Here is a 22400-nt window from a genome sequence, read left to right on the forward strand (position 1 = left end):
TCTGTTTCTCTCAAGCGATGCAACTGGAAATGCCCCGCCCCGTCCCGTCCCGTCCCGGTACCGCACCGCTGGGCGGAAAAGCTGATCGACTACGCCACAATGTCTACCGGCCTCACCAGCTTTAGTAGCCAGGTACAGCAGCCAAACAGACAGCCAAAAACGATCCATCTACAATTGGTTGATTCCTCGTTCTCTTCTGATTTCTCCATCTTTTCAGATGTGCGATTAATCGACAAGTGCTCGATTGATAGGAACATTAATGTAACAGTATGTATGTCGAATAGGGTAAGCGTTCGAAACGATTTGTTTTAGTAGGATAGTTCGTATAGCAACGCGCATTTTTCAGGCCAACTATTCGCACGCGTCGGATTCTTAGTCGGAGCAGGAACGGAGAAACAAACGTTTCGGAACTGCGAGAAACAGCGAGAAGTTAGTGGACAATCTAATAGTATATGTCAGGTCGCCGCTCCCTGAGAGATCACTGCCCTCGCACGCATACCCGGTGCTTGTGTGCCTTCTCTCGTTCCTACGAACGACTCGACGTCGCGTGGTCGTTCGTCCCTCCGTCGCATCGCATCGCGACCCGACGGGGGCCAGGGACGTAACGCGAGAATCGCGAGCCAGCGCGGCGCGGCGCGGCCACGAAACCGTTTCGTTTTCAAAGATTGTCACCAACACACCGTGCGTACGCGCTGTGCATGGTCCCGCGGGAAGCGAATATGCACGGAACAATCTCGAGATATCTAGACCAACGACTGTCCAGTAGAAAACTCGTCGATCGACTGGACAGCACATTTTCTCGATAGGCGATTGACAGCCTACTCTCCAAGATACATCGTGTAACGTTCGAACCAACCGTATACAATATAACCGTAAATGTTAAAGCGATAGTTGTTCGAACAGTCAGGCGAGACCATTGTAATTTTCAGAGGAATCACGTCTTCTGTCACATACGTATCTGTCAGCTGTGCAGGCCACGGCGGAATAAATAAATACCTTATGGAGAATCGCCGATGTATCTGCCGGTCTGATTCCGAGACGCCGAGAGGACGTCTCGACGAGATCACAGACACGAGAGAACGATATCACTCGCGAAAACGTCGGATCGTTGCGAGGGTTCTCGCTCGAGCCGAGACCGGTCGATTCAGACTTCGGTGTACTCGGCGCGTGTATACGCGCAACAACTGTCTTGTACGCGCGAGATCACGGTGTGCACGGTACTCGGACTCGGCCGAACCGACAGGTCGCCGAAACCGTCGTCTTTTCGCGGGAGATCAGCCGGAGGGTTTCAGAGACCCCTCGGCTCGAGACACGTGTCACTGTGTACGTACGTGCCAAACTGTACGTACGATATACTGTGTACACACGCACACAACCCACCAGAGAACGAGATGTGCACGAGCCGGCGACGAGACGACGAGACGACGAGACGACGATTCCATTCGACCGACGGCACGCGTGGCATCGCGACACCACCAATCGGCGCAATGTCGCCATCTGTATCGCGAATTTCACACAGCGGAATCCGGTCACGATTTGACCGACGATTTTCCCAGCCCACCAACGAAATTTCCGGCTCCGAACTCCGAACACTCGGAACGTTGTTCCTCCTGGATGGAACCTGTACGAAGAGGGCGGACCAGTCGCACTCGCCATTTTCCCAACAATGCAAACTTGAAAATATGAGAAACGAAGCTTTAATTTTCCCGCCTCCCTCTTTCGTTCAACCAATAAAACCCGTGGCGTCAACTTCTTTTTATTGGTTCGACGATTTTAAACGGTTTTAAACGATTTTCAAATATCGGTAATTTTGGCAAATGGATTCAGCGTTTTGCCGCTACGTCAATTGGCGCTGTACGGACCCCATGTGGACCTCTGAACAGAACTTCTAAAAGCTTAGCCACCAGAGATGCCACTAATGCTAGTCCGGTGTGCTCTGTCGGTAACCGATTTGACTAGCAGTTTCCGCGTTTTCCCGTTGCATGTTCTAACGCTGTACGAACATTTATACACAACAGATGATTCCTGCCGGGATTCACACGGGATTCATCTTATGGGAAAAGCGGCAAGATCATTTTCACTCGAATAAAATTAATATTTCAATACTTTTTTCCTTTTTCCCTTTTTCAAGTTTGTTCATTTTTAAGGGCTTAAACTAAAGCTATTTAGTTCTTGATTGATTTCCTGTTCCAAGTTCGAACCAGTGAGCCGCACTAGAGCCCCCTTGAACTTTTCATGAAATGCTAAATATACATGTTTATCAGTCAGATGTTTATTTAGCTCTCCGAACTGCTCTGAACGGACGAGTAAAACTGACACTTATACTTATTATATTTTTCTGAATTTACACGAAAGAATTCTCCTCCATTTGCTTACGTGTGCGTTATTCAATATTGTTTATATGTATGAATTATTGAAGAATACACGGTAAAAGATGCACTTAAACTCGCCGTTGTCAGCTGTCTAACCTCTATCGAGAGCGATGTTTATTTATGTAGACTTAGTCCTGTTTCCTTGAGTAAAATTGAAAAAATGATTGTTTCGTTTTGAAATGTCGTATCAAGATTCACCGTTTTCGACCATGTATGGTCAGGACGATTATGATATTGACGAAGATAACGAGGAGTATTTAGAAGACGATCGCGATGCGGAGGAACAAGATGAGAGTGACGAAGGTAATGATCGCCTAATAGAGTATGAACAACGATTTCACGTTTCTTCACGAATTATACATATTTTTAGATACCGAAGAGGCAAGCGAGACCGACTTGGGAAAGTCCGAGGAGTACACAGAGATAAAGGAGCAGTAAGTCGAACAATTGAAATATCTGAATCCGATCGTTCAACGGTACGTACACTTTTTCAGAGTATATCAAGACAAATTGGCTAGTTTGAAGAAACAACTACAGCAATTGAAGGACGGTACCCATCCTGAATACAATCGCAAGTTGAAGCGCTTGGAGGCCCAGTACAAAGAAAGGTTGAAAGTTTACGAATACGAACGCAGTCGCGATTGGTTCGCACATGAATCGCATCGAATAAATTTCGCAGGCTAAGGTTGAATACAATTTACCGGGACTATCTGACCGAGTCGGTGGAACGAGATTACATATTGGAGAAGAGAGCGGCGGTGAAGGAATTCGAAGAAAAGAAAATAGACTTGAAGGAGAACTTGCTGACCGATATGGAAGAGAAGAGAAAGATGATAGAGAGCGACCGACACACTATGGAGCTCACAGGCGACTCTATGGAGGTGTAAATAATAACGCAAGCATTTCTCGTTTATAGCTCTGCTCTAGCGTATATGTACTGAGACTTAACCGTCTTGTAGGTGAAGCCTGTAATGACGCGAAAACTGCGTAGACGGCCCAATGACCCTGTCCCCGAGAAGGTAGAAAAGCGGAGGAAACCTCCTCCGGCACAGTTGAATTATCTTTTAGACGAAAAAGAGATCGAAAGCGATCTGAAAGCTATTAGCCGGGGTAAAGTACTGCCTACCGTTCGAAAACCAGGTACTGATTGGAAATTCCAAGTCATTATGCATGGTTTAACGACGTTCCTTTAATTTTAGCGGTTTTTCCACATTATAATACAGTAAATATACCTTCGCAACATATTCCTCCAGCTTCCGAGACGCCACTAGTAGAGACTAGGATAGAAGACGGAAAACTTCTACACGAGAGGCGATGGTAATTTATCTTGTCGACAATTTCGAGCCGATAATATAGGTCGGATAATTACAGGTTTCACCGCGGCCAGCCGGTCTATGTCGAGGGGAAAGACTTGTCGAGATTCGCAGCGAACATTTCCGCTATCGGAACCGAGGCTGTAAGTAAATAATCCTCAGATTTGACGGAATCGATTTCTTATTGTTGCGTTAATCTTCTCGATCGATAGATCTGGGTGAAGAAAGTATCGGACGGGAGCAAAGTGCGGATATACATATCCCAATTGAGTCGGGGCAAGATATCGATTAAAAGACGAGCCTCCTAGTGGGGAAAACTAATCGCCGCTACGAGTGGGAACTACGTCCAGTAACTGTTCAACTTGTGATATATTGTATTTATAGATTATTCGTCTATTTTCGAGATCGAATAGAATTTTTACTGTACTTGTCTTTTACCACCAATAAAGTCACAGAGTTTTCGGTAATACCGGAACGCTGAATGCATTTCCACAGAAGGAAAGGAGTGAAGGAGTTGTACGGAATTGTTCCTTTCTTACGTGTATAAAAATGTCTATTATGTTACCAAGAATACAGTTAAGTTAGCCGAATCAGATAATATTAACGCAATACGTAATTATGTGCAATTTGTAATTAACCGCTAAACTATAAACGAATGTGTGTCACTCAGCCATCATGTCTACGCTCAGACAATCTTCACCCATATTGCTGGGAGATGTTTCCAATTCTCCGATTTCGTTAGATTCGCTGTGAGCAAAATCTTATTAATACAGACATTTCGACGATTACCATTCTACTTTCAGACAGTTATTCACCTATCCAGTGAAGGATCATTGCTAAACATCTCTGTCGGAACTGTAGGTGGTGCTTTCTCCGGTACTAGTTCCAAATATGTCTGACGAGACTCCAAGTGCCTTTCCACTTCTTCCGGCGTCATATGACCGTCCGACATTAAAGACATCGGTACTACATTATTGGACGATTGTACCTGGAGGAGTACGCAAGCATTATACAATTGTTGTTATACACGATATCGTTATGCAACAACTTACTATAGGTGTACTGTTTGATTTTGTCACTTTAGGAGCAGGCTTTTTCTTTTTTGCGGCGTTGAAAGATTTTGTTACTGTTGGCATGTGGTGCGAAGTATGATTGCTGATGCCCATCTCCATCTTTTTCCTAGAGGGAAAGGATTAATTTCGTTGGTACAGGTTCGTTAGGATAAAGAGTACCTTTTACCCGTGTACCTTTTCGATGTATCCAGACGTGCGACTTCTTCGTCGGATGACTCCGTTTCATCGCTTTCGCTAAACGAAGCGTCTACCTTTTCGTACTGCAACAAACGATCCAATAAGAAACTTTTATCTCTATTAACTTTAAGCAGCTTCCTTTGCGTGGACCTCAGAGCTTCTTGAAAACACTCGTTCTCCTAGAGTTAAACATTAAATAATTCTACAAGTGACTATGGAAGGTTCGATGTAGTTCTCATCGCGAATACACGTACGTAAATTAGAAATTTCAATTTCCTCTTAAGATTCCGATACTGATCCTTGTAATTAGGCACTTCCTCCTCTGGACTGTCCTCGTCATCATCCTCTGCATCCGCATTGTTGTTTGCGATTGAACGACAATACCATCCTTCCAACATTGATCATCTGCAACTACATAAGAATAAAACGCCGTAAAGTTAGAGAGCGAGATTGTTTACCAATGCGTTAATTGTATTGGTGACACTTAACGAGTTCCCTCTTCGCTTTATAGTTATTGAAAAGAGTGTCGCGCGCGACCGTATCGGTACGTGTAACAAACAAAACGAAATGAAATGTTTTCTGTCAATATTATTCCAATACTACTTGAGGTTAAGTCCTCGGCGATAGAAGATACACAAGTCGTGAACGGCGGGACGAGTTGCCTGGAAAATCAGAGCGCACTCGACGACACCCGACAAACTTGCGATTCAAATGGAATTTCGGCAATACCTCCGCGAAACTTCAGGATGATATTTTCTCTGTCGTAAATAGCCGAGGCGAACGATTATTAGGAAGATAAATTCTAAGCTGTTTATGACTGGCTTCCATTCTGAACTTCTTTATCGATTCTATAGTAACTTCGAAAACGCTGAAAACGCTACCGTTCAACCGGAAACGTTCGATCGCGTTTCCATGCGGTTCCAATTCAATCAACCTCTCTTTTCCGCGTAAGAAAAAGATCGTTCTTTCGTTCAACATTTAACATTCTAGCAACAATCGATCGACCAAAATCAACACGATCTCTCCTCTCACCGTAATCGAGCAATTGATAAATTTCTATCTCATTGTTTTGTTTGAATCCCTACGATAATTACGAAAAATATTTGCGCGTCGCGTCGAATCGTTTCTCGAGAAACAATGATAACGAAGCTCAAGTTGCATTGGCTGCTTCGTGGTAGGTAAACAAATTTAAATAATCGAACCTTGAGGGAACGTTGCTGCACGACAAGAAGCAACTACCGTTTCGAGACGACGCGACGCTTTCAGATACATAATTCTCTTTCTTTCGGAGAACGATGCTACGAAATTAATCGAGCGCACATCACGATACTGCGTTATCAATTGTGCATAGTGTTTTCGTTTTAAGGAGAACCAGTTACCATTGTTCGCCATTCGAGCGCTGCGTTACCTGACACTACTTGATCGAACTTTCCTTTCTATACGAAAGACGATTTATGTACAAATGCATTGAAGCAAAGTCGATAAAGTTAAAGTTAAGGACACGGTTTTTTTAGTATTTGTAAAAAGTCTGTTGATTAAGAAATCTTCAGTTTTGACCGTGCAAATCGCACAGAATCTTGGAACTATTCAAAGAAGAACTTTGCGACTGAAATGGGGGTACCGAAGTTCTTTAGATACATAAGCGAAAGATATCCTTGTGTCTGCCAATTTTTAAAGGACTATCAGGTAATTCCTGGAAAAGGAAACAAAACAATGCGTGCCTTATGGTTCCACGTGTCTGTACGAGTTTTTTCATTAATTGTTTCCCGTTTTAAAAACGGGTTGTATCGTTCTTTATTCCTTCGCGTGATGATCAATTCTTATTAGACTGTTCTCCAATTGTTATTATCAGTTTATTTGCATGTTGGTTAGTACCAACGAGAATAATGGCTATTTCATTGTTCACAGATACCGGTGTTTGATAATTTATATTTAGACGTGAACGGTATCATACATGGATGCTCACATCCCAACGACGTGGACATCACGTTTCGTATCACCGAGGAGACTATATTCAAAAATATCTTTCATTACATTGAAATTTTATTTAATATAATACAACCACAGAAGTTGTTTTTCATATCGATCGACGGTGTGGCACCAAGGGCAAAAATTAATCAACAGAGGAGTAGACGTTTCCGAGTCGCAAAAGAATCTGAGGCATTAGAAGCTAACGCGAAGGGCCAAGATGGCGAAGTAGACATACAAAACAGATTCGATTCGAATTGTATAACCCCAGGAACTTTGTTTATGGCCAAGTTGGACGAACAGTTGAAATATTTTATTTCATACAAGATTTCAACCGATGTGCTTTGGCAGAAGTGCAAAGTTATACTTAGTGGATCTCGGGTATAAAGATATGCAAAGTAAGAAAACGGATGGTTCCAGGAGTACGAGAATACATGAATATTGTTCTAGGTCCCGGGAGAAGGAGAACATAAAATAATGGATTATATTCGTTATATGAAGGCCCAACCGGACTACAATCCAAATACTAGACATTGTTTATACGGTTTAGACGCAGACTTAATAATGTTGGGTCTGTGCACACACGAACCATATTTCACGTTATTGAGGGAGGAAGTAAAGTTTGGTAAAAAACAAACGAAAATTCAAACTCCGGAAGAGACAAAGTTCTGTCTCTTTCATTTATCTCTGTTAAGAGAGTATATAGATCACGAGTTCTCTTCGTTGAGAGAAAAACTGCCGTTCCCTTACGATATCGAGAAGATTATCGACGATTGGGTTCTAATGGGTTTTCTAGTAGGGAATGACTTTGTTCCACACTTGCCGAATTTACATATCGCGCACGGAGCACATTCCATATTGTATCAAGTGTATATGGAGGTGTTGCCAACTTTAGAAGGTACATACGTGCTGTTTAGAGAGAAGAACTCCTCCTCGAGAAAAATCAAACACCTTTCAGATGTTACTTAAAAATGCAGTTTTCTTGTAGGATACATAAACGATACGGGAACGCTAAGATTAGGCAGATTCGAGAAATTAATGGAAAAACTCAGTCGTTTCGACCTTCTACAGTTTTCGATGCAAAACGCAGATCTAGGGGAGCTTGAAAATAAAATGGGGAAACGTTTTACGGATTGCGATAAATCGATCTGTAAAATAATAGAAGAAGATGGTGACGTTGTTATTTCTTCCTCGGAAAGAGAACCAGACGTAGAGATTGGTCCTTTCTGTATCCCTGTTGAGATGGCAGCTGCGGAGGTGGTATTTACTTAGAGATGTACTACACGATTACCCCTGCGGAACCTTTCGTTTAATACTTTTTAATGCAGTGGCAAGGAAGGTCTGACGAAGACGACGATGACGATGAAGTGTCTGATGACGAAATGTATGATCCGGAGTTTATCCAACATAAAAGGGAATACTACATGCAAAAATTGGAATGTAACAATATAGACGAGTAAGTGTACGTAACTGACTACGTAAGAAGAAACACCCTGTATATGTAATCTGCTTTAATTACATCAGAATTCGGCACATTATTCGAATAAATTTTTATTTTTATTTTTATTGGTCATTCGAAATAACTTTTGCGCAAATCTGAATTACACGCATGAAATTACATTCTAGGAAGTTCCTACGGACACAAGCTGAAGCGTACGTCAGAGCTATACAGTGGAATTTAAACTATTACTATAACGGATGCTGCAGTTGGTCGTGGTATTATCCGTACCACTACGCGCCTTACATTTCAGACATAAGGGATTTCAAGGATTTGAAACTAGAATTTGATTTAGGGAGACCATTTTTACCGTTCGAACAGCTACTGGCTGTACTGCCACCGTACAGTAGAAAGTTATTACCAACAGCGTTTCAGTCGTTACTGACCGACGAGAAGTCCCCCATAATCGAGTATTATCCAAAAGATTTTTACACAGATTTAAACGGAAAACAGCAAGAATGGGAGGCTGTTGTACTTCTTCCGTTTATAGACGAGGAACTTCTTCTGGGAGGTAAGTGGAACTAATTTCACGGACTTTGCTTTCTGTGAAAAGAGCTAATCACGCTGTTTCACTATATTTTACAGCTATGGCACAACACTACTCCGAATTAACTCCTGAGGAACTCGCGAGGAACAAACATGGACCAATGTGTTTGTATTTTTACACAGATGAGGATAGAGGTGTTTACGAAGCACCAGAATATTTCCCTGACACTCCGCACAACCATGCGGAGGTGCAGTCAATCGATTACAAAGATATTTTAATTCCACAATCGAAATTAATCAAAGGACTGCATCCAAATGTAAAATTAGATATATATTGTCCTGGTTTTCCTACGTTGAAATACATAAAGCATACTGCCAGTTTGGAGAAGGCCAAGGTGAAGTTTTTATTTTACTTGGAACTACATTTACACAAAATTAAAGGATCGCTAAATTTTTGTTTAAAAACTGCCCGCGTTTAAAGTGTTGCAACTTCATGAAAAACGTCGGTCTCGTTTCATGAAACGTTCCCTCGGTCTCGTTTTAAAGCTTGAATCTTGACGGTTTTTTCATCGAGTTACAACACTTTGAACGAAAATTCGGTGATCCTTTAATTTCGCACGCCATTGTATATGGACTAACGCAGTCTAAATATATATATATATATATACATTGTTGCACAGGTCAAAGTGTTCCAACACCACTCGTACAAGGATAGTATGATTTTACACATAACACCACCGTCGGCGCTGGAGAAAGATTTAACATGCATGGCGTCCGAATTGGTAGGTAAAACTGTGTATGTGGAATGGCCTTTTCTGACAGAAGCGCAAGTGGTAGCTGTTTTAGCGAACGAGACAAAGTTAAGTTTAATCGATCACCAAATGGGCTATTCTCGCGAGAACGTGAGGGAAGAGGAGCTGAAGGGCGTGTATCACAAGCTATGGATCACTCAAGCGAAACAGATCACGGAGGCGTAAGTTTGACGATTCATATAATTGCTGGCAGCTTGAAATTTTTTATATACTCGTTACAATCTTTAGGTACAAAGGTCGTCTAGGCATAGACCTAGACGAGATAAGAATCTTAGTTCATGCACGACCACTAATTGGGAGCAAATACGTGTTCGGCCCTCAAGGAAAATTGTTTTTCGAGAAACAATGGTCGGACACGCCGGTTAGTTACGCATACCAAACGATAGTGAAAGATATATCTGTCTATGAGTCTAGCGTGGCAACGTACAAGACCGTCGATGATATTTTCGTGCCAGGAAACGTGTGCTTCATGTTGGGACATCCCCATTATGGCGCAATGGGCACGGTACGCGGATATGAATTCGATCTTCTGTCCACCGAACGTCTTTATGTTAAGAAGCAAATTCATTTTCGATAGGTAGTCGAGCCAGCGGTCTCGAAGAAGTCGGGCAGGATCAGAGTATCGGTAAACGCGAGCCCGGAACCATCGCTGTTAGCGATAAAACAAACTCATCACACATTTCGGACTAAATACATGATAGGAAGCACGGTTGCTCAGAGATTGGGCATAAGTAGCCATATGTTGAGCCGAGTGACCGGAACAATTTACGTGAAGCCAAACTCCGATGACTCGAGTCAGAAGGAGATCAAGCATAATATCGGTTTAAACTTGAAGTTCAATAGGAAAAACGAGGAAGTAAGCGATCGACTATTGAACGTTCAGCGAAGTACGTATTCGGTATATTTCACATCACGTATCTCTCGTTATAGATAGTAGGCTATACTCGAAAAGAGAATGGCCATTGGCTGTATAGTACCAAAGTGGTCAAATTGACCCGCGATTACATGACAAAGTATCCTGATTTGTTCGAAAGACTTTCACAGAATATTGGGAACGTTATCCCGGAGAAAGAGTTATTCGACGGAGAGTGAGTTTGATCGATTCCATTCGGAGATCAATTGGAATTTCATTTCACGGTCTATTTATTCGTATTTCTGTGTTTCAGATCCGGGGTCTTGAACGATCTGATGAACTGGCTGAAAGAACAGCTGCAAGACTTGAAAAGCTGTCCGTGCGGTACAGAGAACGCCGAGTCAAGCTTGGTGAAGGAGATCGAAGAGACTGTCGACGAATTTCTTGCAGATCAGCCTAAAGAGAAGCTTGTGCCGATGCAGGTGAAGCCTCATCTGCTGTTCAAGCCCGGTTTGCATTTACGCAAAGCGCAACCCGATCCGAGCACGCAAACCTATCTGTTGGACAGGGTTTGTTGCGTCAAAGACAATTTCACTGTTCCCTTAGGTTACAAGGGTACCGTAATAGGTATTCAGAGAGCGGAGAACCCGTTGGAGACGATGTACGATGTTGTTTTCGATAGAACCTTTACATGTAAATGAAGCATATCCATTTTCAAAGTAAAAGACTAACTACAGACGCAATCCGGCGGGCGTAATCGCGTTTACACGGGAATTTTGCTTCGATTGCTTTCAGGCGGCTTGGCGATAAACGGCTGCTCGGATTTTCGCGGGTACCGGCTGTCCGCGCTCGATTTCATCAACATCAGTCATGGGGAGAGAATGGGACACGGCCGAGCAAGGTCGGCAGCGGAGGAGAACGTAGAATCCATGGAATCCTGGAGAGTCCCGTCCAATCAGACGGCTGCTGACTCGCGCGCAAACTCGAGCGCTTTCGCGTCCTACAGGAAGAAGCGTAATCAGTTGCCAGGCCAGGAGCCAGAGGCTTGGCCGAACCCGCGGATCGTCCAGACCAGGGACAATGAAACGGCCGACCAGGAGGTCCGTCTAGCGCCATCGTCCTCGTTCAAGTGGAAACAGTGCGGTCCTCGGGAGGTCGCAGTCGCCAGGATCCCAGAGACTAACAGAATGATCAAGAGCGCTGCACACCAAAATTCATCCGCGGCCCCCGAGAACAGGCAGTCGACGGCCAAACCAACCATGGAGTTCCAAGCCCTGTGGAACGAGCTGCACAAGCCGCAGCTCACCAGAACGGTATGTATGTACACACACGGTCCAGCAGTATTCAGTACGTTTCGATACAGATTGCAGCAAGGTTAGAGATGCACCGAGCTCGAAACCCGCACGCGCAACAGCAGCACTGCATACTTGCTTTATTTGTTACGGGGGGAGTCACTCGGTTCACCAGTCTAAAAATAAATGTTTCACATTTTTTTCTCCCCGAAAACTATGGAACGGTTTTTGTTTTTTCTTTCTTTTTTTTTTTTTTTTTTTTTTTTTTGTTGTAATTTCAGAAAATTTTATCCCGCATTCAAAGAATAGATTCGAATTTCTTCGAATTGGCTTCAATCTTTTAAGTAGCTCGTTTTCGACAAAAATCATGATTACGAGAAGGATTTTCGATGTTTTGGCTCTCCTTCGGACACGCGGAATGCAAAAATGGAGTATAAAATTTTATCCCTGACGGCTGACAGAAATTACAATGACCAAAGTTACAAGCTTGAATTAGGTTTTTAGGAACATTCTATTCATTCGTAGAAGTAGATGTTTAATAAACCGCGGTTATAACTGTGTCGATAACATAGAGTGTGACACTCGAATGGTACGAAATGTTTTTCCGTGACGCAGATTTTTGTCGAAAAACGAAAAACCTATTTACACAATTTCAGCCAATTCGGAGCATGGGGGTTTTCGGAAGTACGACCAAATTTTCGTTTGGACACTGCACGTTTATATATATCCCCACTACTGCACGCTGCAACCAATTAGAGCGTGGAACAAATTCCCTACGACTTTCGTGTTGCGCAACTGCCATCTGTCAACCAATGGCAGAGGCTTGAATTCGCATAGATGTCCCTAGTAGTTCGAATGCTTCCTGCATTCTGCATTGCTCCTGTCAATTCAGCCTGAACCATTTCGGTGCATTTACCTTTATTAACGTTTCGTCTCGTAAACATGTACAAAGTGTACAGGAATCATTGATAACGCGATACCGTTTGCGATTTTTAAAACAAACCATTCGATCTGCGTTGTTTCGATAGTGAAAATCGAAAAGTATGAACGTAACGACGAATTGAATCGTACACGAAGATTAATGAATCTCTAGGAACATGAAGATTGCAATATCAAAGATAACAATTCAGTAATACATAACGCATAACGAAAACTATAGGCGCTATCGGTACATTTTAATATTTCTAATAACAATTAATCCTATTAGTAAGTTTCAGGCTGTGCAGCCCCTTCCCCCATTAATTTTTGCAAAATTGTTTATCTTCAAATTATTTTGTTCGATACAACTGTACAAAGAAAAAAAAAAGTATTCTCGATTCGAAGTTATTTTCGAGATGCTTACACTCCATTGCACCTTTTTACAAGTTCTTTCTTTTCTTCTATAGTTCTTAGAGATCATGCTGATGAGGTGGCCTGTATGATAAATGCACGCGCTACTAATCCTATGCAAATGCTGTTATAATCACTGCGATTATTGTATTCTAATAGATACAGAGGAGGCTGTTCAGCATAATAGTAAAAAGGGGGAAGCGTCTAGCAGACCATCTAACCAGCATGCACGCCATAAATGTAGACAATCAATGTTAAACACTTATACCGAATACCTACTAGATAACGTTGTCGTGTAATCGAGTCGTATAGATAACCTTGTGCTTCTCCGATAGAAACCATCAGAGCCTGTAAAGACTGTGATACAAACACCGATGAATTCCAAGATGAATAAAAGTTTCCCTGAAAGTACAGTAAGTATCATTCTACGACATCTCTAATTTTACTCATCATCGGTTGAAGAGCTTTCGATTGGTATATTTCAGCCGCAAGATCCGAGTGCCTTCTTGAAGGCAGTCTTGAAAATTTCCGATGAAAATACACAACAGACTGCGCAATCTGCGCCGCCGAAGATTCTCTCCAGCAACACGGTTCCCCAAAAGGAAAATAAAGTATTGGACACACCGCCTTTGGTGCAACAGTTATTCGATGTAAACATTCAAGACAGAATCTTGCTGTTTGCAAATTGGCAAGAGCCTGATTTTCATGAAGATCTGATTTATTGCAGCATGCTCGACAAAGCGAGAAAGTGAAGGACGAGAAGACGCCGATCTGGTACTGCTCGCAGTTGTTGCATTACTATCAACTCACCGGAATCGGAATGCCTCGTTACAGCTACTTCACCGACGGGGACACTAATCTAATACGAGCACAGCTCGTTTTACCGGATAAGAGATCGTTTGTCAGCGACCCGTGTGGGACTCACGAACAAGCTGCGGGAAGCGCGGCGAAGAAAGTCTACACGGTAATAGAGAGAGAGAGAGAGAGAGAGAGAGAGAGAGAGAGAGAGAGAGAGAGAGAGAGAGAGAGAGAGAGAGAGAGAGAGAGAGAGAGAGTGAGAGAGAGTTTATCCTACGGTTCCTCATTGCTTTGTTATTTTGAAAATTCATTGTCATTTCCGTTTCACGAATCAGGAATTGAATTTGTCCAACGTGCTACCAAGCATGAAGATTCCGCCACCGCCGCGTTGGTACGCTACTCGAAAAAATAACCCCTGGTCGCCGAACCTGAGACCTCCAGGACCGCCGTTTTTCCCACCGACACCTCAACCTCCACAACACTTTCCCCAGTGGACTCCAAAGGCACAGCACAGCACCGGTTATCACCAGCCATACAAACAGAATAATCAATACATGCATCTCCCTCAACCGAAATCGGCTCAAAACGAACCGAAGACTGAGATAAAGAACAGCACGTCGTTTGTTCCGCTGCAAGCGCAGAAGAAAAGTAGGAACATCGTGGCGAAACAGGCCGGTACCGCTAAGGAACCGAACCAAAGTGCCAAAGACAATCCTCAACCGGTAGTTCAGCAGAAGAAGAAAGAATTGCCTGCCAAGGTAACGCGTCCAAGTTTTATCAGAGAAACTGTTTCGATCTGGACCGTTGTTTCGAAAGTCTATATATATATATATATATATATATATATATATATATTTTTTTTTTTTTCTTTTCAGAAACCAGTGCCCATTACGGTAGCTACGGAAAAACAGAAATCAACACAAATCAGCTCCAATCAACAAGTACAAAACACGCAACCCATCGCGAAGCCTAAGAAGTCGCGGATCGCCGCCAAGTTTTGCATACCTTCGCAAACCGAGGAAACGAATCGCAGAAAAGATGCGGTTTAAAAAGGCATTGCCGATGTAACGATGCACGTCGTAAACTGTTGATATATGTGTATATGTATGTACGTTTATATATATGCACACACACGTGTGTATACAGGGCGGAGTAATAACTAGGTCCATCTTGAATATTCAAGGTGAACGTAATTATTGCTTCGCCCTGTATATACATATACATATATATTATTTGTCTTTCACAGTTCTTTTTTATATTTTGTAATAAAAGATTCCAAATACGACATTGGTACACGTGTGTGTAAACGCGCCAAAAAATCACGACAAACTTCGAAGAAGCTAAAGTCCTATGTATATAATACTCAGTTTGTAAGTAGCAATACTTTGGATTTCTTTTTTGAAAGCTCGTTCTACTGTAAAAAAAGAAGGAACACACGACGTCGAAAGATAATAATCATTGTAACAAAATGATTGACACTGATATATAAAATAATTTGAACTAATTGATTTTTATACGTACGGTTTGGAGTTGTGCGTGCGAGAACAGTATTGACTACTATAGCAAACGTAACAAAACTTGATATACGTAGATGAATGTTTAATTTAGTTAAAAAAAGAAAGAAAGAAAAAGGAATTTAATTGATTAAGTGTAATCGACCGCTATATACATAATCATTGTTTCTTCTTTTTCATATGACTCGGTATGTGGTTGACCTTTCGACTATTTTTATTCAGGATTGTACGAATTTTTGTTTTCATTTACAAAAGAATGATGATTTTATGTATAAAAAAAAAGAGAATGGCGGGGGCGGGGTTGGGGGGTGGGTGGTCACGTACATATTGTGTTTGTAAATTCTTTTAAATGCACTGATCAATGAAAATGAATAAAGAACGATGCATTACTTAATTACTTAACGTTACTTAACGTTACTTTGTCTTGTTCTCTATTTCGTTACTTTGATCCACCATCGTCAGTAGTTGTTCAAAATCATTCGTTACATACAAAGATAAAACGTTATTACACTGTGATTAATTCTAGTCGCGGCGAAACACATTTTACACGGTATGCAGCTTTTTATTACGCAGTATAGTTTCATGACCGAGTATTCGACTGATCGATACAACCGGTATTCTTTTTCATTACCAAATTCTGCAGACTGAACTCCTTCAGGATATCACTCATCTGATATTTCTTTCTCTCTTTGACAACCTGACTTAAGAATGCATTCTTTTGTACTTGAGGGACCAAAAACTGTCCCGGGAGTTTCTCGATCGCGATTCGGAGCCAATTCATCATCCACTTGATGTACTCCTTGTTCAACGCCACCAAGACTTCTGCATGTGGGTCTAGACTATTCCGCGGCACTCTGCCACCTATCGTTATTATTTGACATGTAATCAACTGTACGTAACACGGTTGGCTGTGTTGAACGCAACTTGCGAATTATCTCGGAAAACTACTCACCCACGCACTGCATCACTACGAAAACAAGTTCCTGGCCAACCGGTTTGATAAAGGTCTCGAATTGCGAGCCTTGCATAATGGCTTGGGTCAAGAACAATCCGGCTGCCTTCACCGTTTCGTTTTCCGGTAACATTAGACAATCCATTCCTGAAAAATACATTATACGATCAAAATAGAGCTAGCTCTCTCTCTCTCTCTCTCTCTCTCTCTCTCTCTCTCTGTCTCTCTCTCTCTCTCTCTCTCTCTCTCTCTCTCTCTCTCTCTCTCTCTCTCTCTCTCTCGACGCGTTAATTTGTCCACTAACTTTGGCAGTGTAGAAAGGCTTACCGCACTGTAACATTTCCGGTATTTGATCCGGGACTTGCAGCAACATTTTCGGATTTCTCTTGCAAGTGTGCGCCAGTAATCTGAGGTAGGATTCCATCAGTTCCGCCCAGTCGGACAAGTTACCGGGCACGGATCGGCAAGCTCTGACACCGCTCAGCGTGACAGAACTCAATTCCGCGAAAACGCGACCTATCGTGTTCTCGGGGTCTCGGCCGAGCAAGAGCACCAGCTGTCGGAGTAGATCCAACGCGGCGGGATGAGGCCAATTCTTGTACGACGTAGTCAAGATCGGGAGAAGCGGTCGCGTGTCGACTTCCGGGTGCAACAACGACAACAAAGACTTCTGCGCGCAGGCATACATCTCCTCGAGTGTGGCATTGTCCTGGCTCCACTCGGGATGGCCGATAATCTGATTGAATATCGGCAGAAGTCCGTCCAACACGGACTTCCCGATGGAGCCCTCCAGGTCGGAGAGGAACATCGTGGCCATCTTGAGTTGATTGGTCACCGCGATGCGGGCTACAAACAACGGTTGTTCCAATAACTGTTTGATCTTTATTATGCATAGACCTAACGTGGCGTCCAGGTGGGCTAACTTTTCCTCGACCGTCGACAAAGTGTTCAACAGTTTGCCGGCCGCGGACATCAGACGCAAGCCCTCCGCGCATCCGGGCGTCACGGTCGGTAGCGTTCGCTCGATGATGTTCAGGATAGACGGCGCGAGAGGCGTCAGGTGTTGCTCGCACTCTCTCACCAGGTCCTTCAGAGCCATGCTGGCGGGAGGCGCGGTCAACGAGCCCCTAGTCAAACCCAACGTTATAACTTGCAAAACTCTCTCGAGCCAGGGGTCCGGGTGCATGCCGATCCACTCGGCATACCTGCCCATCGTCGTACAAACACAAGCCAGTACCTAGAGACAGAATCGGCAAGATTGAAGGCACTGTTCCACGCGCGAAACAGAATCGGGATGAACCTGCTGAACAGCTACAGTTTCCTTAGTATTTAGGACTAACTAACTAACTAACAATAGGTCGCTAGCACGCAAAGAAAAAAGCTCTTTTTCTCTTTAATCTTTTCAATATTTTCAACGAAACCCCTACCCAGTTTTTTAATAAACGCATAACTCCAAACGCGCGATCCATTTATAATATATATATTTTTGCAAAATATCCAAATCGGAAAGGGTAGGTGTAGCTGTTCAGCAGGTTCACCAGAATGGAACCTCTGTTGTACCTCTCCAGGATACAGGTCGTATGGAATATGAGACAGAACTAAATCCATCAGAGCAGGAATGTAATGCGATTCTTCTATGTTGACGCTATCGGCCAGCGCTTCGAAGGCATGCAACGTTGACTCGACCTCCGTCCATCGTTCCATTCCGTCCAACGATCGACTCAACCTCTGCCCGAGGAGTATCAGCATGTCTTGTCCTAGTACCCTGTAGCAGTAATCCAGAGTGTCCGCAACGTCTTGTCTGTAGCATCGGAAAAGTTCTCGTTCGTTCTTGTCCCCGGCTTCGCTGACAGACGAAGGGAGCGTGGATTTTCGCAACAAAGCTTGCGCCAGTCTCGCGTAAATTGGTTTCAGGACTTGCACAGCACGACCCTCGTACGGCTGGTCGAGGGTAAAAATATAGTCTTGCAACGAGAACCAAAAACCAAACGGGATGCAGCTACGCGTCTCGTCGGTGGGGTAGCGACCCTCTTGTTCCGAACACTGTAACAGCAACTCGATCAACCCCTCCGACGTTGATTTCCGCATTTCGTTTCCTTCTTCCAGTAGGGCGCGTAAAAAAGTTCTGCTATACGGCTCTCCTATAGCAGTTAGAATCTCGCAAAAGTACTTTCCGTTGTATTGTCTCGCCATGGACACCAAGCTGTGAGCCCAGTTCCATATCGTATTCGGCCTGGTTCGGAGCCCGGAATGGTTCACGATCGTATGTAAGCACTCGTGAACCACCTCCCAACCTTTGCTGTTTTCCTCTTTCGCGTTATCCCTTCCGGTAGTAGAAAAGAATCTGTTTTATTTCGAATGACGAGAACCTCCGACGGTCTATTATATTACTTGGACAGACGTACCTGCTTGGCGCGTAATAAGCGGCAGCGACTAGCAAATGATGGTATATTTGTCCCGTTGCATGCAGGGGTAGATCACATCCAACTTTCAGCCAGAATAACGTGCATTCCATCGCCAGCAGGTGTAACGCGATGTCGCTGCCCGGAGAATTTGGATTGCACATGGCGAATACTTGCTGCAGGAACCATGTCGTTTTGTACCATCCGTTCGTTAAATTTTCGTGTAATTTCGTTCGTTTTGCTTCGTACTTTCTTCCAAACTGTGATCAAATTGATTGCAATCGTTAATACGATAAGACGCGGCGGCGTCGCACAGACGTAACAGGTGAACTTTACCTCTACAGGTAACAGAGAAAGCGTAAGCAATAACAATTCCAACATAGGAAGAGAATCGGAGGGCAACATGTCCATCAGCTCGACCACAACATTTTTATTTTCCTCCACGCTATCCATATCGCTAACGTTCGCTAAGAATGCAGCCAACTAAAACCACAGAGAAACACATTCTTTATCTCCTGTAAAGCACACGTTCCGTTTCGTAATCGACTCCGTAGAAAAGACATTACCGCCTGACAAAGCTTCGATAGAATGAACTTTGGTATATTGGGTTGCTTTATACAATTGAGCAAACGATCTTGCAGCACGAAATACTCGTTCTTGGGCACTTCGTCCCAATGTCTAGAAATCTTGGTGTGCAACGTAGTGGCTGCAAAGAATTGTACCTCCCACGACTGAAAATAGAGGAGATATATCGTTAACCATGGTCGAATAATACAAGAGAAGAACGAAACACGCTTACCCTCGAAGGCTGCAGGAGCTCCCAGACAAAGGTCCAAGCTTGCGGAGAAGTTTGTACCTGCAGGAGCCACAGATGTACGTCATTGTTTCCGTCGGAGTAGAACTGTTTCACAGCCTGATCGATCACCGTTGTATAATCCATTCCAGATCGATCTTTGTCTTTTGATAAAACCTTCTGCGACTAAACGTTTCAATATATTATTTATCCAGTTGTGCGTAGGAGGGTCTCATTGTCAGCGAGAGACCACCTCTGCCAGTGTTTGTACTCAGTTCGTTTCGTTGATTGGCGACGTGATTATCATCTTCCTCGAAAGTCATTTGGACAGTTCGCGGCCCTTTGAACGGTTCACGTGAGTGAACAACAAAACGCCCTATGTTTACACGGTCCTTTCCAGCCACCTTGACGACCTTACGAGTTGCGCAAATCACATTTTCCGGCCGTACTCGTTGTTTGTGCAAATTTCATTTTCATCGTAACGTTTCAGACACTTTCTATCGTCAGATATATCGGCTACTGGAATTAGAGAAATTTCAATGAGAAACGGCGCGACGATACCAAACGAACCTCGATGCTAGAAAACCACGGACATTGGATCACGTTCTAGCCTGACTCGTATCCGGACGATTTCGAGGGTACGCGGAGGATTCGCATGTCTACTACATAAGTACATACATAAATACATAAGTCTACGCGAACAGGGACTTGACAAAGTAACCTCGAAAAATATGTAACAGCTGATTAGATACATGTGCGCCCGTGAATACATGTAAATGCACACACATGTACATACGTACGTACATGGTGAAGATTGGAACTTTCGAAAGTGTAAATAGTACAAATACAAGATCTTTCCTATTATCTACCCGCCACTATTTTGGTATTTTCAACCTAACCTAACACCTAGGACCTAACCTTTCCTGTTGCGTGCCCGCCACTATTTGTTGGGTTTTCATTGGTATTGTAATATGTGTACGCATGTATCATTATTTGTTCTATATTTATTACTAATTAATATAACTGCCCTGTCTAGCTCTGATAAGCAGCGTAGACAGATAACAAGGAAGAACCGAAATAAGATAAGTATTATCAGAATATTATTTGATCTACATACGATATCGTACATTCACGCAAAACTGCCTTAAAGCCTGTTGTTTACCAAAATAGCGTGACGCGCGGTCGAATCGAGGAGGTGTAGTCTACGAAAATGCCTCGAAAATTCCTATATTCCTATTAACAGCAATTAACAGAGAGGATAGGAGAGTGCTCACGCCCGGGTTTTCGGCGTTCCCGATATAGTGCTGACATCTGCTCAGCCTTAGCATGGCACAGAACCGTGTCGTCTTTCCTGGAACAGAACCGGGCCGTCTTTTAGCATAAAACCGAACGCACTGTATTTTTTTTAACCAGGATTAGAACGTACAGCTTAATTGTTTTATATGAAATATGTAACTAACATGTAAATCTTCTGTACAAAATCTCTAATTAATATAAATTAAGAATAATATTAATTGTAATGATACGTATTTTATTTTTTTCCAATTTTGTAGTTGCAAACTGTAGTTGTAAAAAATGAAAAACCCGGAAAAATTCGAACAAATACAGATTTCATAGAGAAGTTTAAAAGCGACCATCCTGAATATTAATTTAATAATGAGCTATTGTCATCAACACTATCTTAAATTTTTTCATATACTTAGCTACTGTTATTATTAATTAAAAAAATTTTTCTTTCCAAGTTGGTTTTCTCACCAAGTTCCTTATACCTCGTCTGTGGTACAATACATTCAACGATACCGTGTTCAGATGATTGGCGAGGTTGCAAGTTGCAACCTATATTATCTACGACGGTAATGCAAACATCCATATCGGTATAGAATCGCTAACTCGCTGCTTCACCATTTCACCGTAGATGTCGCTGTTCGTCTTTTGGAGCTGGAACTCTGGCACACGATTCCACCGAACTGCTTCTAAATGCAAATACCTATACTATACCTATATTATACAAATCAACCAATTTTATTCCACTGTATCGCTACGAAGCAACGAAACAATCGATCACTACGTTTATTCGTTCGATCGAACCTCTGACCAGTTTAAACTGGTTCTAAGTGTTCTAAGTATAAGTATACATATACGACAGTTTGAAAGGTTTACTAATTTACACTATCTATGTAAATTCTTCCAAGTAATTTATTAATGCGTCACAGTCACAATTCGAGTTATCGGTAGATAACAACACATACTTATTAGTTGCATAAGCACGGAATATATAAATATGTACGAAATTTTCAGTCTTGTAACCGCTTGAAAATGCACGAATAATCATATATGATTCTGTAGATATATATATATATATATATATATATATATATATATCTACATCGTATAATTGCACATACGAAATACTTCAAAATAAATATCTCCTCTGTTCGAAGAATTCTTCGAACGAAGCTTAAGCTTCATTTTGAATGATTTTATTGTATTTATACGTATAGTACAACATAGCATACCTTCCTTCTGCCTTCTGCTTATATTTCAAACGAACGTGACATGTAATTTACAAGTATTATGATTACGAGTATTATCTGAGAATTGATATATATACGTATATATATGTATACGCATATTTGTCATACTCTCGTGTTATTGTCCTAATTTCAAAAGCTTTTAGAGCACTTTTGATTGGTTGAAACTATATGAACGACAATAATAAAAAGAAATTTATTGGCCCCCATCTTCAATGAAATTTTGCAAACACATCG

At 42.5% G+C, this 22400-nt stretch overlaps 4 protein-coding genes across 15 annotated transcripts; 2 read left to right on the top strand and 2 right to left on the bottom strand.

Annotated features, from left to right (window-relative positions):
- Nucleotides 1-2294: 2294 nt before the first annotated feature.
- Nucleotides 2295-4153, top strand: LOC143358614 (sin3 histone deacetylase corepressor complex component SDS3). Of its 3 annotated transcripts, none has more exons than XM_076795894.1 (8): nt 2295-2675; nt 2743-2806; nt 2867-2980; nt 3052-3253; nt 3332-3512; nt 3596-3689; nt 3744-3828; nt 3898-4153. In XM_076795894.1, exons 1-8 carry the CDS (start codon nt 2552-2554, stop codon nt 3991-3993), a joined length of 960 nt encoding a protein of 319 aa, XP_076652009.1. In that variant the 5' UTR covers nt 2295-2551; the 3' UTR covers nt 3994-4153. The 3 variants fall into 3 exon arrangements, with proteins under 3 accessions (XP_076652009.1, XP_076652010.1, XP_076652008.1); XM_076795895.1 differs by having other exon boundaries at nt 3626-3689; XM_076795893.1 differs by having other exon boundaries at nt 2296-2675; nt 3572-3689.
- Nucleotides 4154-4209: 56 nt separating this feature from the next.
- On the bottom strand, nt 4210-5814 carry LOC143358615 (uncharacterized). Of its 2 annotated transcripts, none has more exons than XM_076795896.1 (6): nt 5665-5814; nt 5190-5346; nt 4933-5114; nt 4738-4864; nt 4501-4673; nt 4210-4432 (listed from the first exon to the last, which is right to left on the bottom strand). In XM_076795896.1, exons 2-6 carry the CDS (start codon nt 5331-5333, stop codon nt 4348-4350), a joined length of 711 nt encoding a protein of 236 aa, XP_076652011.1. In that variant the 5' UTR covers nt 5334-5346; nt 5665-5814; the 3' UTR covers nt 4210-4347. The 2 variants fall into 2 exon arrangements, with proteins under 2 accessions (XP_076652011.1, XP_076652013.1); XM_076795898.1 differs by lacking the exon at nt 5665-5814 and adding an exon at nt 5425-5584.
- A 575-nt stretch (nt 5815-6389) lies between these two features.
- Nucleotides 6390-15602, top strand: Pcm (5'-3' exoribonuclease pacman). Of its 4 annotated transcripts, none has more exons than XR_013083067.1 (19): nt 6390-6621; nt 6844-7284; nt 7354-7801; nt 7892-8160; nt 8232-8359; nt 8530-8912; nt 8987-9282; nt 9568-9860; nt 9928-10204; nt 10277-10555; nt 10630-10787; nt 10866-11245; nt 11348-11865; nt 13509-13586; nt 13659-13823; nt 13901-14137; nt 14307-14729; nt 14847-15075; nt 15218-15602. XR_013083067.1 is itself a non-coding variant. In XM_076796850.1 (18 exons), the coding sequence occupies exons 1-18, from the start codon at nt 6547-6549 to the stop codon at nt 15018-15020; spliced, it is 5022 nt and encodes a 1673-aa protein (XP_076652965.1). In that variant the 5' UTR covers nt 6390-6546; the 3' UTR covers nt 15021-15602. The 4 variants fall into 4 exon arrangements, 2 of the variants coding, with proteins under 2 accessions (XP_076652965.1, XP_076652966.1); XR_013083068.1 differs by having other exon boundaries at nt 15244-15602; XM_076796850.1 differs by having other exon boundaries at nt 14847-15602.
- A 79-nt stretch (nt 15603-15681) lies between these two features.
- On the bottom strand, nt 15682-20816 carry Cdm (importin-13-like protein cdm). 6 transcript variants are annotated; one of them, XM_076796856.1, is made up of 9 exons: nt 20795-20816; nt 19639-20151; nt 19406-19570; nt 19176-19322; nt 18843-19099; nt 17998-18760; nt 16765-17674; nt 16438-16584; nt 15682-16346 (listed from the first exon to the last, which is right to left on the bottom strand). In XM_076796856.1, exons 2-9 carry the CDS (start codon nt 19777-19779, stop codon nt 16066-16068), a joined length of 2811 nt encoding a protein of 936 aa, XP_076652971.1. In that variant the 5' UTR covers nt 19780-20151; nt 20795-20816; the 3' UTR covers nt 15682-16065. The 6 variants fall into 6 exon arrangements, with proteins under 6 accessions (XP_076652971.1, XP_076652968.1, XP_076652970.1 ...); XM_076796853.1 differs by having other exon boundaries at nt 20760-20814; XM_076796855.1 differs by lacking the exon at nt 20795-20816 and adding an exon at nt 20750-20767.
- Between the last annotated feature and the right edge of the window lie 1584 nt (nt 20817-22400).

Source organism: Halictus rubicundus, chromosome 11 (genome assembly GCF_050948215.1).
Source record: "Halictus rubicundus isolate RS-2024b chromosome 11, iyHalRubi1_principal, whole genome shotgun sequence".
NCBI classification, from domain to species: domain Eukaryota; kingdom Metazoa; phylum Arthropoda; class Insecta; order Hymenoptera; family Halictidae; genus Halictus; species Halictus rubicundus.

What these genes read in the sequence shown, in the direction of transcription:
- LOC143358614 (XM_076795893.1), top strand. Translation starts at nt 2,552, where the DNA reads ATGTCGTATCAAGATTCACCGTTTTCGACCATGTATGGTCAGGACGAT. An exon ending in ACAAGATGAGAGTGACGAAG is followed by an intron (nt 2,676 to 2,742) that starts GTAATGATCGCC and finishes ACATATTTTTAG; the next exon opens with ATACCGAAGAGGCAAGCGAG. An exon ending in CTTCTACACGAGAGGCGATG is followed by an intron (nt 3,690 to 3,743) that starts GTAATTTATCTT and finishes GGATAATTACAG; the next exon opens with GTTTCACCGCGGCCAGCCGG.
- LOC143358615 (XM_076795896.1), bottom strand. Translation starts at nt 5,333, where the DNA reads ATGTTGGAAGGATGGTATTGTCGTTCAATCGCAAACAACAATGCGGAT. An exon ending in CGTCTGGATACATCGAAAAG is followed by an intron (nt 4,865 to 4,932) that starts GTACACGGGTAA and finishes CTTTCCCTCTAG; the next exon opens with GAAAAAGATGGAGATGGGCA. An exon ending in AATGATCCTTCACTGGATAG is followed by an intron (nt 4,433 to 4,500) that starts GTGAATAACTGT and finishes TTTTGCTCACAG; the next exon opens with CGAATCTAACGAAATCGGAG.
- Pcm (XM_076796850.1), top strand. Translation starts at nt 6,547, where the DNA reads ATGGGGGTACCGAAGTTCTTTAGATACATAAGCGAAAGATATCCTTGT. An exon ending in GAATGTAACAATATAGACGA is followed by an intron (nt 8,360 to 8,529) that starts GTAAGTGTACGT and finishes ATTACATTCTAG; the next exon opens with GAAGTTCCTACGGACACAAG. An exon ending in TCAATAGGAAAAACGAGGAA is followed by an intron (nt 10,556 to 10,629) that starts GTAAGCGATCGA and finishes CTCTCGTTATAG; the next exon opens with ATAGTAGGCTATACTCGAAA.
- Cdm (XM_076796856.1), bottom strand. Translation starts at nt 19,779, where the DNA reads ATGGATTATACAACGGTGATCGATCAGGCTGTGAAACAGTTCTACTCC. An exon ending in AGCTCCTGCAGCCTTCGAGG is followed by an intron (nt 19,571 to 19,638) that starts GTAAGCGTGTTT and finishes CTCTATTTTCAG; the next exon opens with TCGTGGGAGGTACAATTCTT. An exon ending in ACGACCTGTATCCTGGAGAG is followed by an intron (nt 17,675 to 17,997) that starts GTACAACAGAGG and finishes TTCTGTCTCTAG; the next exon opens with GTACTGGCTTGTGTTTGTAC.